A 12,864-nucleotide genomic window follows, 5' to 3' on the forward strand; every position below is an offset into this window, starting at 1 on the left:
AAGCAAATACTTTTGCGCAAAAACTACTACGTTTAAAAATGTGGATCGCGAAAAATTAATATACAAAAGTTCATAAAGTACAAATAATACCATATATCGTATGAATAAATACTGGCATTTGCGTATGCACGCGCTGCTGCTCCTGATCGGATGAGCTGTAGTATAGAATCGATTTGAACAAAAATGAATTCGATTTGTACTCCCAGTACCAGTACTGGAGCCGAGTACCGAGTCCAAAACCAACGAGTCCGTGCCAAAATAATCGAATACGGGCCGAGTCCAAATAATTTTCGAGTAGGCCGATCGAGTGCTTGCGTGTAGTACTCGAGTTGTACAACACTGCTAATTTTTGGGCAACCGCTTGACATTGAGCAATCTCACCCATTTAATAATGGGATGGTCCAACTATTAAAGATACTAGTGGCAGCATGGCAGGCGCGGCGCAGGCAGCACGGTACAGCACAGGCGCGGCTGTGTGAGTGTTGATCCGACCATCCGACGAAATGTCAAAGTTTTCCGTCATTCAAATAGTCATACTCTTTCCACACATTGAACTAAAATAACTGCTAAATGTGTTTTGTAACCAAAGCTTCGGCAAATACAATATCTTATTACAATTAGGGGCCTACATGCAATTAATTATTTGTGAAGGACGGTGGAATCGCAGGGCGGCCTCGGACTGGTTTTGTACACACGGTAGGCCTACGTACTGCTGTTTGGCATGTTTAGATGATGTGCTATATTCTGTACGAATCTCGTGATCCGGCCATTCAACCTTTTTTTAAGGCTGTTGTGCCCATTCTTGAAAATCACGCATTCTCGAGAATGGGCGCGCATTCTTAAGAATGAGCGCCCATTCTTAAGAACGAGCACGCGTTCTTAAGAATGAGTGCTCATTCTTAAGATTGGGTGGGAATATCACGTGCACAATTTATGAATTTTGCCCAATCTTAACAAACATTGCACGACATAATTATGTTAAATGAATTGTATAGCGGTTAAAAGGGAAACAATTCATATAAAGAGGAAAGAAAATGTTCTATGCTTCTGTACTCGTAAAACTACGATAATTTGAATCAAATTAAACCTGTTATTATTGCTTTTTTTCTGCCCACTATGGGAAGTTTTGTAATAACGGAGGACTGGGAACTAGTCTGGGAAGTGCTTTGTTTAGGCTAAACAAGTTACAAGTCCCTGCATGTATCATATGCGTGCCACGAAAAAAAAACGATGTCCAGAAGCTGCCAAAATTGCTCTTTTGACTAGATAGAATCCAGCTCTGCGACGTTATGGTGGGGTGTGAACAATAAATTGGTGGCAATTTAAATGGGAAATAGCATTAGCACTATGGGATGTCGCAGTATTCATTCTCATTCTTCACATTCTTCATTCTTACGTCCCCCCCCCCCCCCCCCCCCCCCCGCTTTTATTATCCCAAAAATCAGAATTCTTCGAACTAGTATTATTATGTCTCTTATTTTTTCCCGCTCCCCCCCCCCCCATATCAATACGCCTTTAGTTATCATATTCCACTCTACTTTTCAGCGCCTTGCGTTGCAACAGTATAATTATTGAGAATCAGTGAACGAGGATTCAGCTAGACTTGCCAAGCGCAGCCGGTGCTCGGCATCGACAAGACCGTTATCTTGTCGCGCATACTCAAGAATGTGCGCTCAATCTGGAAGAGTTATTTTTTGCCAAGATTGAGCAAGGATCCAGTTGCACATTCTCAAGAATGTGCATGCCCATTCTCGAGAATGCGTGATTTTCAAGAATGGGCACAACAAGGCGATTGTGTAGGCCTAGGCGCAAGGCTATACATGTATAGTTATTTCATCATAGTAGTACAGTGCAGTGTCCACCGGCCCCCTCTATCTTTTGGTCCTAAGACGACTGTGCCAACATGCACGCCTAGCATGTCTGACTAAGCCTGACTTGCTATTGCGGCTTAATTTCCTTTCCTTAAATTGATCTTTGTTTTGTTCTAACCGGTTGTTTACATTTTAAAACTTTCTCCAATTCTTTCAGTTTCAGCTCAGTGACGTGCCATGCGTGTGGGTGGTAATCAGGTTATGAACTGCCCACCTCTTTCAAGGGTCCTGCAAAAAGGATGTGGCAGGCTGCAGGCAGAGGCAGTCGCTACGTCTTAATTAATGTCACCCTTGCTGCATCTGGTGCAGATGTCCTGATATTACCAACAAATCCCACGCAGGTTGAGAGACCGCTAGTCACGACACTAGTTTTAATTGAACACATCAAGTAACCATGGCAGAAACCGACGCCCTGTTGTCGTACGTATCACCCAAGGATTCACACCCAAGCTTGACCAAATACAATACTGTCAATGGGGACAGCCTTAGTGCGGAGACCCCATCTCCTGTGACGAACAGCTTGAAGAATGAGAGGGGAAAGCCCATGGCAGCAGAACACGTGGTGTACAAAGCAAGGTGGTTCATTCTGGCCGTCTTCTCGCTACTTTGTATGTTGCAAGCAGCAACGTGGAACACATGGGGTCCCATCGCAGACACAGGTTTGTCACACAATTTCACCAGTCTGTGCTGACAGGAGAGTTGTAACCAAGTCATTTTTGTCCTAGTCAAGTCAAGTCACAAGTCACATATTTTCAAGTCAAGTCAAGTCTCAAGTCATTTTTTTCCAGAGTGAAGTCGTCTCAAGTAAAAAAAAGTAGTGACTTGAGTCCGACTCGAGTCCAAGTCAGCGACTCGAGTTAACAACACTGGCTGACAGCGTTAGCAGAAAATGTCTGATCTAACCCAGTAACCGCAGAATCCTTCGTTACGGGATGTAAACATGTGTATAATCCAAAATTCCTCTCTAACCCGTAAAAATAATTTGATTCCTTTTAATTCTAGGACCTACCTATAGATCTGGAATTATATTGTGTACATAATATCAGATTTTCGATTTACTTATAAGCTTCATTGATTGTAATGCATGATTTTAAACCTAATTCTTCATCATCTGATTTCTAGCCAAGGTTGTGTTGGACTGGACGGATGGTGACATAGCCCTGTTGGCCAACTGGGGTCCCATTGCATTCGTAATCACCTGCTTTTTCTTTTCCTATCTACTTCTCATCAAAGGTAAGAAATTGTAGCACAATAATCTCATGGTTTTCATGTCGTGTTTTGTGAAATTTGTTGTTTTTATGAGAGCTACCTTGTGGGGTACTTGCACAAATGGAACAATGGTGCCGTATTTGTGTCTGCCGGTTGTTGTCTAACGGTGCCCAGAAGGGAAATTCTAAAGAAGAAGAATAAGAGTAGAACAATGCAAGACCCATAAGCCTCATCTATAAGGTTGGGTGTAGGCCGGTGCAGGGGAGGGGGGGGGGTAGTTTGGGGCAGTATAAGGTGTTAACATCCCTCCCTCCTAAAACAGACAAAATTTGAATGGAAAAAAAAAAACGCACTTCCCTTTGAAAATAATTTTTAGAACACATGCTTTAAAGACATTATATAGCGTTAACATGTTTGAAACTCACGGAAATAGTGCAAAATAATTCATCAGCTATCTGTTTCTTTTCGTGTCCTGCAGGTCTCAGGTTTTTCGTATTATGCAGTTCCTTGATCTTCCTATTGGGAGTCACTATACGGTGCATTCCTGTCGGTGTAGAAAACGTGAAGTGGTAAGAAAAATTATGAAGGCACAAATTGATTAATTTTCTATTTTTTTTATGAGATGGAAATAGATTCTGTTTCGTCCACGGGCTGCGAGAAACTAATCATTAGCTTACTTAGGTGGGACTTGAACCCAGGACCTCCTGGACTAGTGCAGATGTCTCAACATGACTACGTTGTAGTACCATATTCAAACCATGGAATATTCATTGTCACATTGTAAATTGTCGTCTTAGATTCATTAAATACCTGTTTTGTGTTTTATCCAAGGACAATGAATGCTGGCCACGTTTTAATTGGCATAGCTAGTCCTGTTATGATGTCAGCACCAACTGAATTATCAGCGGTCTGGTTCCCGCCTCACCAACGGACTACGTCCACAGCCATTTCTTTGACCTCAGCAGGTTTTGGCATGTCCATGTCGTTTCTGGTGGGGCCATTAGTGGTCACAAGTCTTCCGCAAAATGCAAGGTAGTAACCTTACCTATTTGGTTAGTTTCACGTTTGATCTTTTTTTAGAGCAACTGATCTTTGGAAAGAGAACTAATTGAAATCAATTGTCTCTTTTGACAATGGAAAAGAAGGTTTACTTTTGTTAAATTGAAGAATTATGAATTGTTAAAATGTTCCTCTTAATATCGCTAAGCTGTTACCAAATAATGTTTTTGTTGAATAAAAAAAAGAAGAAAAAAAAGACACTGCATTGTAACAGTGAATATTTGGTTTCAGTTCAAATGCAGAATCCATAGACCCAAAGGAGAAAGCACTGTACTTCAATGAGATAATGAAGTTAATGTATATAGGTATGTACAAACTGTTGTCTTTCCAAAAAGTTACAGGGCTTAATGTTTTGGTCGTAGTAAAACTTCAGTTAAGGCAAACAGAATGTTGCCTGTAACAAAGATCTAACTGTATTTCAGTAAGTAAGCAGTCTGCAGCAATTTAGTCTTTTAAATATTCGTTGTCAGATTTGATTCCAAAAAGGGAGGCTTCGTGATTTGTTTTTAATTTTGTTGAAGTTGAAAAAAAAACCATAAAAGACTTCCCTGAAAAGTCATTTGACTGTTGAACCCACTGCTGTTCCGGATTTAAACCAGCCGGAAACCAAACCAACCAAGGTGGTCGAGTGATTAAACATGATTGCGCTTTTAACCAAAATGTTGTTGGCTCAAGTCCCACCTGAGCAAGCTTGAGGCTTTTATTTTCTGACTAGTCGCCAGACAGTGTTTAGTGTATATAAATTGCTGCGAGTGCCTATTAAATAACATTGGGGAAGGGTGAAACCTAATGTAAACAATAGATATTACACACATTTGTATTATTTGTTTTCATTTGATGTTTCAGAATGTGGAGCTGTGGCCGTCGTGGTCATCGCGGCTCTATTGTACTTCCCTGAGAAGCCACCAACCTCGCCCAGCTTATCTGCCACCAAACCTCGGGAAAGCTTCAAAGATGGAGCCCTGAAGATGATCAAGTTAGTCTTTAGACAACTGTCCAAAAATTGAAAGAAGAAAACTTCATTTTCAATTTTTTAAGAAACATGCTTTAATTCAATCAAGTGTCAACACGTATTAATCATAATCCTTAACTCTGAAACAGCTAAAGATTAAAAGAGTCCCATTTTTGTTGAATATTTGATTAAAGGAGCACCCATTTTTGGATTCCTGCGGCAGCCTACAGCATATCATCTGGAGTTTACAGTGGCTGGACCACGCAAATGGACACAATTTTCAAGAATACTCTGAATATAGGACAGGTAACAATCACAGTATTCAAAATTATTTATAATCGCTGAAAGTTTTGTTTAGTACAAGTGCGGCACTGTCCAATATGCTATGCTATGTCTCTGTTGAGTTGTGCTTAGCTGTGTTGTGTGATTTAGCCATGTTAGCGGATGAATTTCTAATATTTGGGTGGGGTTTTTTTCAGGACACTGTTGGTTGGATTGGATTCATCTCCAATATTGCCGGGATGCTGGGAGGCTTGATAGTTGCAAGGTGAGTGGTGCAACAGTGTCACAAAAGTTTCACTTCAGTAGAAAAAATTGCTCCTCGTTGAGCTTTGGTCCCAATGGAGGATCAAGGAGGGCGCTGGGGGGGGGGGGGGCTTAGTCCCCTTAAACTCTCCAGTAAGGTTAAAAAGTCTGGATCTTAAGCTCTGACATTTTGTAGTTTACATGTATGTGCCTGGGTTGGTCTACCTTTCCACTCCCCATTTTATAAAATGTACCAGTCCATTGACCTGTGTGGTTAGATTAGGTGGGTGATAAGGCATACAGGATCACCAGGTCAGTGCCACGCTCATGTAGATGGTCACACAGGGTGAAAGTTTTCCATATGGTGGGTTAAAAATCCTCGAAAAAATCATGCATTCAGATGCTGATCTGGATCACTTCCAAATGAAATTAACTATTATTAACTATTTTATCTCTCCTTGTTTTTGTGACTTCACCAGACTTGTAGACATCCTAGGCGGTAGGATGAAGGCAGTATTGATTTCACTCACCCTGGCAGCCTTCGTTAGCTGTGTATGGTGTGTCCTACTCTCAATGAAGTATATCTCATACAGTTTAGGTGAGTAACATGAGATAGTGTCGAAAAAAATGTAATGCGCACTTTTTATGTAAGTCGTGTGTGCTTCAACTTCAAGTTGAGATTATCTGAAAGATTGTGAAATTGAAGCAGATACGGGCAAATTTCTAACAGGGGTGCAGAGTTTCGAAATTTTCAGGTTGTTTTATTTATCTTAAAAAGCTTCATAAGAAAATGTGAACACCCCTAATAAAAAAATATGAAATATGACAGTCACCCAGGTTTTACAAATGTTTTAAGCTTATATCAGACATACATTGCAAGTGTTTTCAATGTTTATTTTTGGGAATTGTTTATTGGACATTCACCTATATTTGATTCTGTGATTTGTTTCTCTTTGGTTGCAGTGAGTGTCTACATTGCATGTATCTTCATTGGACTTTTCATCAACGCCTCCTTCCCCATATACTTTGAGATCACGGTCGAGGGCATGTATCCTGTCTCGGAAGGCAACATAACAATGGTGATGACATTCCTGACCAATGTGGTTTCTGTGATATTCCTGTTGCTGCCGATGATTCCAAATCTAAGTAAGTTCAAAATTCTGAAATAACTGAGGCTGCTACCACCGTCACAATGGACTCAGTGCGCAAACAAGAGAGGGCGCTTTTTCTACCACTTTTGAGAGCCATGTGGACGGGAGACATCATGTGCCCGTTCTGGTTCATGCACCTGCAGCATGAAGGAGGCATGACTAGTTTTGTTTTCAGGGGCTGATCCAGAACACAATTTTTTTTGGGGGGGGGCCAAAAAAATGTTGGTCCCCAAAAAGTGGGTCCAAGAATATAACTGTGTGGGTTTTGGGGACCGCTTAAGGGCCCCCCCCCCCCCCCAATTTTTTTTTGGATTTTAGTGGTGTGATCTGTGGTGCGATCTGAGGCAATTTTCTGACCACTTTGACCCAATTTTTTTGAGGAAAAGATGGTGGTGTACGCAGTGCCTGCCTTTATGACCCCCCCCCCCCCCCCCGGATCTGCCCTTGTTTATTTTGAATATGCATATAGCAGGGTTCGACCTTAGCGGTGGTCCGCTGGCCAAATGCCAGTTGAATTGCCGGCGGACCAGCTGAAACACCTTGCCAAGTGGTCCGGCTGGCCAGCTGAAAAAATCTGCGTCAAAAAAATGCTTGTTGTATTTATTTGGTTTCTTACTTACATTCGCTATTTTTTCAAAAGAAACCTCTGTTATTTTTACAAATTTGCTTCGCGATATGACGACTTCGCAATTCGATGTCACGGTGACTATAATCATGTGCGTAATCCAGCCCAATGCGGCGATGACTGGTTCCCGCCGCGCCAATTTAGAAGACATCATGATGAAAATGCGGTAACTATTCTGTGCACGGCTATGCGATCGATAGAGCATGGCTATGCATCGTGCTCTGTCAACTGGTCGGATTCGACATCGAAAAAATGCCAAGAAAACACTTATGGAGAAAGAACATTTTTGCAAGTTAATTTTATACAGAATTGAACTAGCTTGCCTGTGTATGTATTTTCTGTGTTCAAGAGTTCATTTTGAGAACGCATTACTCGTATTTGGAGTGATACATGCCGTGTGTTTCCCGAAATTTTTGACCGTGAAAACGGGTCTGTCGGCCCATGGTGGGCCGCTTGCCACACACGCACGCATCACACACCTCGGAGTTTTGGCCAGCTCCCCACGTCTTGACTAGCATTGTGCATATGGTGCGAACGACCTGAATTTTCCATTATTTTTTGGGTAATCCTTACTTTTAGGACCCCTTTCCTATATAAGGTTAAAAGACTCACCAACACAGCTGACTAAATGACACTCAAAAGTGACATTCTGTTATTTCTTGGCACATTTGAACAGTTGGCAATGACACCTCTTGAATATCAGCAGGTTTGATTTTGTAGAAAGAGGGCAGGGTTTTGATTTATGAGGGGACGATGACAAACAGAAAATAGATTTAAAAAGCAAGATGGCGAACTGCAAAAAAAGGTAGGAAAGTCACTTTTTCTTTCAAAATAATAACTAACATGAGTTTGTTAGAAGAAAAAAGACTTCTTTAGCCTGCAAAAGTCACTTTGGTACTGGACAGTCATCTGCAAAAGTCAGTTTTGAACAGAACTCGTACAAAATAGAGGTGTCCTAAAAGTAAGGATTACCATTTTTTTGAAATTATCGAACGTAAATATATTGACAATAATTAAAAGTAGGTTTTATTCACTTTTTGTCGCCATTTCGTGTATAGCTTTCGTAGTGCAATGAAAATAGTTCAGGCTAATACTTCGCATATAAATAATTGAATACCCCATTCAATCTGCATTAAAAAAATTGGCAAAAAAAAGAATACTTTCCGACCAACCGACCCTATTTTTGAAAGGCATGTAATCGGAAGCAGAACTATATTTTTTTGGCCTAATTAAGGTAGGTTTTATTCACTTTTTGTGGCCATCATTTTGTGTATAGCTTTCGTAGTCAAGGGCGGATCCAGGGGGGGGGGGGCATCCCCCCCCCCCCAAAAACGAAACCAATTTTTTTTTTTTGTATGTGACATTGCAATAAAGGCAGGCAATGAGTACACCACCATCTTTTCCTCAAAAAAAAATTGGTGAAAGTGGTCAGAAATTGCCTCAGATCGCAGAGCATCTAGAATCCAAAATGTTTTCGGGGCCCTTAACCCTTAATACCAAAACGAAACCAATTTTTTTTTTTTTTTGTATGTGACATTGCAATAAAGGCAGGCAATGAGTACACCACCATCTTTTCCTCAAAAAAACATTGGTGAAAGTGGTCAGAAATTGCCTCAGATCGCAGAGCATCTAGAATCCAAAATGTTTTCGGGGCCCTTAAGCGGGCCCCGAACCCCACGCCGTAATTTTTTTGACCCACTTTTTTTGGGGACCACAATTTTTTTTGGCCCCCCCAAAAAATGTATTCAGGATCCGCCCTTGTTTGTATTACAATGAAAATCAATCAGGCTAAAACTTCGCCTACTGAGGCCTAATTGAATACCCCTTTCAAGCTGCATAAAAAAAAATTGGCCAAAAAACCCCCAAAAATCCGACCGACCAACCCTATTTTTAAAAGGCATGTAATCTGAGGCAGAACTTTATATTTTTTTTGCGGCCTCAGATCATGGAGGAAGAAAATAGACCTCTATTGCTCAGGTGACATGGGTGTTGACTATAGTCTAGTTATAACTTATGTGAAACTGATTAACTGGTGGGTACACGCTGTATAAGACGGACCAGTCAAAAACCTGGCAGACCAGTCAAAATTCTAGCCAACTGGTCCGGCTGGCCAGTCAAAAAAAAAGTTAAGGGCCATGTCATCCCGCATGAGCGTCAGGCGTCAGCAATGCATTGGAATGTCTCTCCCAGTGGTCTCCCCCAACTCTGCCCTTCTTACCGTTGAGGGGGTACTTGTGCACAGAGCCCGTAGACTCGCCCATTATGCCCTGCCCAATTTTGTTTCAACCAATCACAGCCTTAAAGTCTAGCAACAAGTCCAATAAGTCCTCAGCAAATTTTTGTACTGAGTAGCTGTATGAAATTGTGTTGGTCATTGATATTTTCCTCTTTGTTCGCAGGTGTGATTTGGATGAACTGGCTCCTTCTAGGTTCCCGCTTTGTGTGCTTGCCTCTCCTCATGATGTATAAGGAGCATTATAATCGTCTGGATGAAGATATGACGGAAGTATCCAGAGAGGATAACAAATGATATTGTCCTCTTCTAGGGCTAATTTCATATTTGATTATTCTAACTTGGATTGATTGAATATTCAAATATATGAATTGCACCGATCAAAATTAACTGGCACTTGAATTATCATGTTTTTAATTCATAATTTTCTCTCATTAACTAAGTTATGAACTTGCCAATGAGACGTTGCACGCAAATCTTCTGACAGTATGACGGTTAAGTTTGAATTGGAGTGACTTGCTCCCAAGTTTTGACAGTATTTCTTCTATATCCCCCTGGACTGTGTGGAGTACTAAGTGTAATACAGCATTATTACTTTTAAAAAGTACAGTTTTTTTCCCACAATTAGTGGGTATGTGGAAGACTGACATACTAACTTTGCAACTCATATTTGCTTGTATTCCCACATCTTCTCAACCAAGAAGTATTGAGGGCATTATTTCATTTAATTGTTTATTTTGATAGTTATTCACCAAAGTAAAATTAATTTTGTTTTAAAATCAACTAACTTGTAATTAATAGAATGTTTTGAAGCATTAGGGTTGTAATGGGATTTTTGGATTTTTGTTTTGTTTTGTTTTGTTGTTGTTGTTTTTTTGGGATTTTGTTTATGATTGTAAAGCGCCTTGAACGTCAATTTGAAGGATTTGGCGCTATATAAGGATTTAATTATTATTATTATTATTAATAAGAAAACGGTGCAAGACATGACTTTTGACGGAATGCTTGCCTCAGAGAGACATAGATTGTAATTTTGCTTGAACACCTGTGCAAGTTTGTTGTATTGTTATCTCACCAGCTCATGGAAACCACTGAATATATAATGAGTAAATAACAAAGATATTTAAACTTACAAGATATTTTCACATCAAAGGTGTATTAATATTAACATGTAACATGTATCACTCAGGTCACCTGTAAAGTGAATATAATAATTACATAATGTACATAGGTCTACATATTAATATTACAGGCAATGTTAACTTTTAATGAGGCTTTATCAATGCTATTGCATTTCCGATAACATTAAGAGGTGTTCAAGGCAGTGCTTATGTATCGAAGGTGGTTCGTTCTTAAATTTATACAAACTTAAAAAAAATAAATTTTCCAACAATGTACATTGATAAAGATGATACTCGTTTTTCGTGTGTATAATGCTTGAAATTATACACACGAAATAATGCTACCATGACTGTAAATTTAATTGGTATATTTTTTAAATTCAAAACAAATAGTCGACTTTTATCCAATTTCTCGTCACCCCAATCATGATTGCTGCCTTATGCCATTGAATTTAAACTAAACTTTTTTCTAGACGGTTTGACGCAAGTCTTGTAAATATGGGTAAAATGTTGGTGGTTTTTGTTAGATGATTATTTGAGTTATGATTAATTGTATTTCCTTTTGTAGTACATATATGTGGCAATTATGGTGAAACTTCAAACCGATTGTTGCACTAAAAACATTTGTTATAAAAAAATATCAATAGAAACCAAGTCTTTCACATACTGCCATGTTTTATTTAAATGTCAATTATTTTAAGGATAGTCATAAATTAACATGAAATCATACGGTGGGCAGAAAAGTGATATTGTACTTTATTATTATATCACAAATTTGACATAAGCCTATCGTTGTTTATTGCCATAACAAGAGAAAAAGAAAAAAGAAGATTCCATTCATGCGACTACCGCAGCCATTGTTTAATATAACATCAATTTATAACATTTTTAAACACCTTGCAAAGCAATAATGCCGTACATTTTTCTTAGTTTTGTGCTGGAGAATTTCACTTTATTTATTAAGTAAACGCTTCAGATTTCAAATATGCACTTGTTATTTTTCAAAGCTGGGTTGGGGCAACCTTGAAATTATAAAGCAAATAATTCTGCGCAAAATTACTGCATTTATTAATGTTACTCGAGAAAAATTAATATTAACAAAGTTCATGAAGTACAAAATAATGATACCAGTTGGTATGAATAAAACATGGCCATTTGCTTTTACTACCAAAATTTTAGCATTTTTGCATCAGTTCTGTATGAGTAAATTTTAATAAACGCTTTTAATGAAAACCATTTGCTAAAATCTGATTAGTTTGCTGCACTGTTAGCGTTTACTTCGTTTCGTACGAATAATAAAAAAGGAGTATATATTTGCTGCAGAGTTCAACTAATATATTTCAAAGCTGGATTGTGGCTTCCTTGAAGATATAAAAGCAAATACTTTTGCGCAAAAACTACTACGTTTTAAAATGTGGATCGCGAAAAATTAATATACAAAAGTTCATAAAGTACAAATAATACCATATCGTATGAATAAATACTGGCATTTGCGTATGCACGCGCTGCCGCTCCTGATCGGATGAGCTATAGTATAGAATCGATTTAAACAAAAATGAACTCGATTTGTACTCCCAGTACCACTCCTGGAGCCGAGTACCGAGTCCAAAACCACCAACGAGTCCGCGCCAAAATAATCGAATACGGGCCGAGTCCAAATAATTTTCGAGTACTCAGAGTCGGGCCGATCGAGTGCTTGCGTGTAGTACTCGAGTTGTTCAACACTGCTAATTTTTGGCAACCGCTTGACATTGAGAAATCTTACCCCTGGACTTTTCCATTTCACGATAGTGAGGTACCTTAGTGAAAAAATCGTGACACAGTGGACAAAAGCACCATTTTTTCACCAAAGCATCTCCATGGTATACCTTTTCGAAAAAAAAGACGGACGCAAAAAATTGGATGAAAAAATATAAATTGATAATAATCTTCAGAACTACAAGCATTACAACAACAAATGTGGTATCAAATTAAAGGGGACAGCAAGCTCTTTCATTTGAGTGGTATGTCATGGGGATGGAATATAGTTAAGGGTGATTTTGTGGGTCAAACAGACCCCTTTTTGGGGTCAAAAGACATGTTTTTAGGCTAAAATCATGGATTTTGGGTAGTCACATT

The 12,864-nt window shown here is 39.2% G+C and overlaps 1 protein-coding gene across 1 annotated transcript; it reads left to right on the forward strand.

Annotated features, from left to right (window-relative positions):
• Nucleotides 1-485: 485 nt before the first annotated feature.
• LOC119729761 (solute carrier family 49 member 4 homolog) lies at nucleotides 486-10,452 on the forward strand. Its single transcript, XM_038202496.1, has 12 exons — nucleotides 486-696; nucleotides 2,035-2,530; nucleotides 2,994-3,104; nucleotides 3,559-3,649; nucleotides 3,912-4,112; nucleotides 4,371-4,444; nucleotides 4,986-5,115; nucleotides 5,286-5,397; nucleotides 5,571-5,638; nucleotides 6,096-6,214; nucleotides 6,580-6,762; nucleotides 9,792-10,452. Exons 2-12 carry the CDS (start codon nucleotides 2,266-2,268, stop codon nucleotides 9,920-9,922), a joined length of 1,485 nt encoding a protein of 494 aa, XP_038058424.1. The 5' UTR covers nucleotides 486-696; nucleotides 2,035-2,265; the 3' UTR covers nucleotides 9,923-10,452.
• Nucleotides 10,453-12,864: the final 2,412 nt, after the last annotated feature.

The sequence above is a fragment of the Patiria miniata genome, unplaced genomic scaffold (assembly GCF_015706575.1).
Source record: "Patiria miniata isolate m_02_andy unplaced genomic scaffold, ASM1570657v1 HiC_scaffold_21, whole genome shotgun sequence".
Classification (NCBI taxonomy): domain Eukaryota; kingdom Metazoa; phylum Echinodermata; class Asteroidea; order Valvatida; family Asterinidae; genus Patiria; species Patiria miniata.

What these genes read in the sequence shown, in the direction of transcription:
- LOC119729761 (XM_038202496.1), top strand. Translation starts at nt 2,266, where the DNA reads ATGGCAGAAACCGACGCCCTGTTGTCGTACGTATCACCCAAGGATTCA. An exon ending in CTATCTACTTCTCATCAAAG is followed by an intron (nt 3,105 to 3,558) that starts GTAAGAAATTGT and finishes CGTGTCCTGCAG; the next exon opens with GTCTCAGGTTTTTCGTATTA. An exon ending in AGTCTTCCGCAAAATGCAAG is followed by an intron (nt 4,113 to 4,370) that starts GTAGTAACCTTA and finishes ATTTGGTTTCAG; the next exon opens with TTCAAATGCAGAATCCATAG.